General features: G+C 51.6%; 1 protein-coding gene across 7 annotated transcripts in view; it reads left to right on the top strand.

The window, feature by feature from the left end:
• Positions 1–2,500, top strand: part of sobpa (sine oculis binding protein homolog (Drosophila) a) — a 28,864-nt gene that overhangs the window by 24,986 nt on the left and 1,378 nt on the right. For all 7 annotated transcript variants that reach the window (XM_047812832.1, XM_047812834.1, XM_047812831.1 and 4 more), the window contains one exon: positions 587–2,500. This exon is cut by the window's right edge and continues 140 nt beyond it. In XM_047812832.1, coding sequence (XP_047668788.1) covers positions 587–2,500 — 1,914 coding nt within the window. The remainder of the gene's footprint in view (positions 1–586) is intronic.

Below are 2,500 nucleotides of genomic sequence, written 5' to 3'. Positions count from 1 at the left end.
ACACACACACACACACACACACACACACACACACACGCACAGGTCTCCTTTTCAGACATGTCCTTGTCAGGTTCCGTTAGTGTCACCTTGAATACACATCTAGTTTTGTGTGTATACACACACACACACACACACACACACACACACACATTTGATTGTTCCTTGAAGGGAAAACCTTTTAGTCGTGACTGCCTGTGTTTGACCCTGCGGCTCTGCCAGAGGCGACTGACTGTGACAAGCAGTGACTCTGTGTGTGTGTGTGTGTGTGTGTGAGAGAGAGAGAGAGAGAGAGAGAGAGAGAGAGAGAGAAAGAGAGAGAGAGAGAGAGAGAGAGAGAGATGTTGTGTGAAAGTTGTTCCCCCACAACAGGAAAATGGACATTTGGTGTTTGGATAAAAAAGATGAGGACTAACTTTAGGCAGATAATAAAATTTTACTCGAGTTTATATTTTTAAACCCACGCGTACGTTTAAGTCAAAGTACTGAGAATAACTCATAAATAAATTATTTATTTTGTAGCACTTCCTGATGCTCTGATAATGTTGGTGAGTTAAAACATTTACATGTTGTGTGTGTGTGTTTACAGGTGTGTGACTGGTGCAAACACATCCGCCACACTAAAGAGTATCTGGATTTTGGCTCGGGTGAACGCCGGCTCCAGTTTTGCAGCGCTAAGTGTCTCAATCAGTACAAGATGGACATCTTTTATAAAGAAACCCAGGCTGCTCTGCCCGGTGGACTGTGTAACCCTCTGTATCCGTCCGGAGACGGAAAAACGGAAGCAAACCCCGGGGTCCAACTTCTGACCCCTGAATCTTGGAATTCACCTTTTAGCGAACTAAGGCCCCGCAAGGCATCATCTCCAGGGGCAACCGCATCCGGGGCTGGACACTCAGGATCTGTGTCTGCGTCACCCTCTGATTCCAGCGCTGCAGGTTCAGTGTCTTCATCATCCTCATCTTCGGTGAAAATGCCCACGCCAAGGCCACATGAGAGTCCGACGTTACCCCCGCCACCACCCCTGCCACCACCCCCTGCTCCTGGAATTCACCCATCCATGGGTGTGGTGCCCAATGGAAGCCCTCCAATGATAATGACACCCCGTGGCCCAGTTCCCCTGCCATTCTTCATGGAGCACCAGATGATGCACCAAATGCGACCTCCCTTTCTACGCCCCGCTGGCCCCAACAGCCCCCTTCCTAATCCTATGATTCCTGGAATTGGGCCACCTCCACCACCTCGGACCTTGGGTCCTCCGTCAAGTCCCATGCACCGACCCTTGCTTTCACCCCATGTCCACCCCTCTTCCACCCCCACCTTGCCGGTTAACCCTCCTGGAATAATGCCCCCTCATCCAGGTGCCCACATACCTGGACTTCCCTTTCCGCCGGTTAACATCATGCCACCAGGGCCCATACCAATGCCACCTATGATGAACTTTGGAATGCCATCACTGGCGCCGTTAGTACCTCCTCCGATGCTTTTAGTGCCATATCCTGTAATTGTGCCATTACCGGTCCCGATTCCCATCCCTGTTCCTATACCAATCAGTCCAAAGGCATCCGGCGATCGCCCGGGGAATGATGGCATGCTTCCGGATCTTTCTGGTGAGCACAGTGACTTGCAGGACTCGTCCATCTCCCCCAGTTCATCCAGAGGAGAAGGTGGAGCACAGAAGCAAAATTCCTCCAGCTCAGATGTGCTTTCTCCAGGCATTTCCAGCCAGACGGAACGGCACAGTATGAACTCGATTAAGATAGAAAGTTCCGGAAGTTCCAGTCCATCAAATCCAGGATCCCCTACAGAAGCACCAGCAAACGGAATAATTGACTTGACGACGAACAGGCGCTCCCGGCAGCAGCTAGTGATCCAGAGAGCTGCGCCATGCGTGCAGGTGAAGCCTGAGCCTGAATCAACCACACCCACTGGTCTTAGCGTGTCGAGAGCGGGTGAACGTGAAATGATCGAGAGAGATTCGTGCAGCATCGGACCATTAGAGGAAGCTCAAAAAGACAGAGACACAGAGGTTAAAAGCCCACTGAACAACATTATTCTGCCTTGTGCTGACCCTTCATTCTGCAGCGCTACGCCTTTACTATCTCAACCAATTCCATGCAGCCTTTCTACACACGTGGCCAGCATCGGGGTGACTAAGACGGAGCCAGGTACAGCTACGCCTTGTAACGTGATCGTTAATGGCAGCTGCAATGTGCAGCCACTAGATCCCGCCGTCCGGACACCGCCTCCAGAACAGCGCCCTGTTGTGGAAATGAACCGAAGGACAGCCACGATTTGTGATGAGCCAACCGAGGGAGAGGACCTAAAGGAAAACAGCTGCTCAGCCATTGAGAGAACCTTTTCCGAGCAGGCTGTAGCACCCGGGTGTGCCGTAGAGGAAAAATCCCAAGAGGCAGAAGACGCTGCATCTGGAGCAGATCATGCGTATGCCTTGCCCATCATGCCTAAACCGGGCTGCGTCATTCAGCCCGTGCCAAAACCA

Source organism: Tachysurus fulvidraco, chromosome 4 (genome assembly GCF_022655615.1).
Source record: "Tachysurus fulvidraco isolate hzauxx_2018 chromosome 4, HZAU_PFXX_2.0, whole genome shotgun sequence".
Taxonomy (NCBI): domain Eukaryota; kingdom Metazoa; phylum Chordata; class Actinopteri; order Siluriformes; family Bagridae; genus Tachysurus; species Tachysurus fulvidraco.
This window is presented reverse-complemented; position numbering and strand designations above follow the sequence as displayed.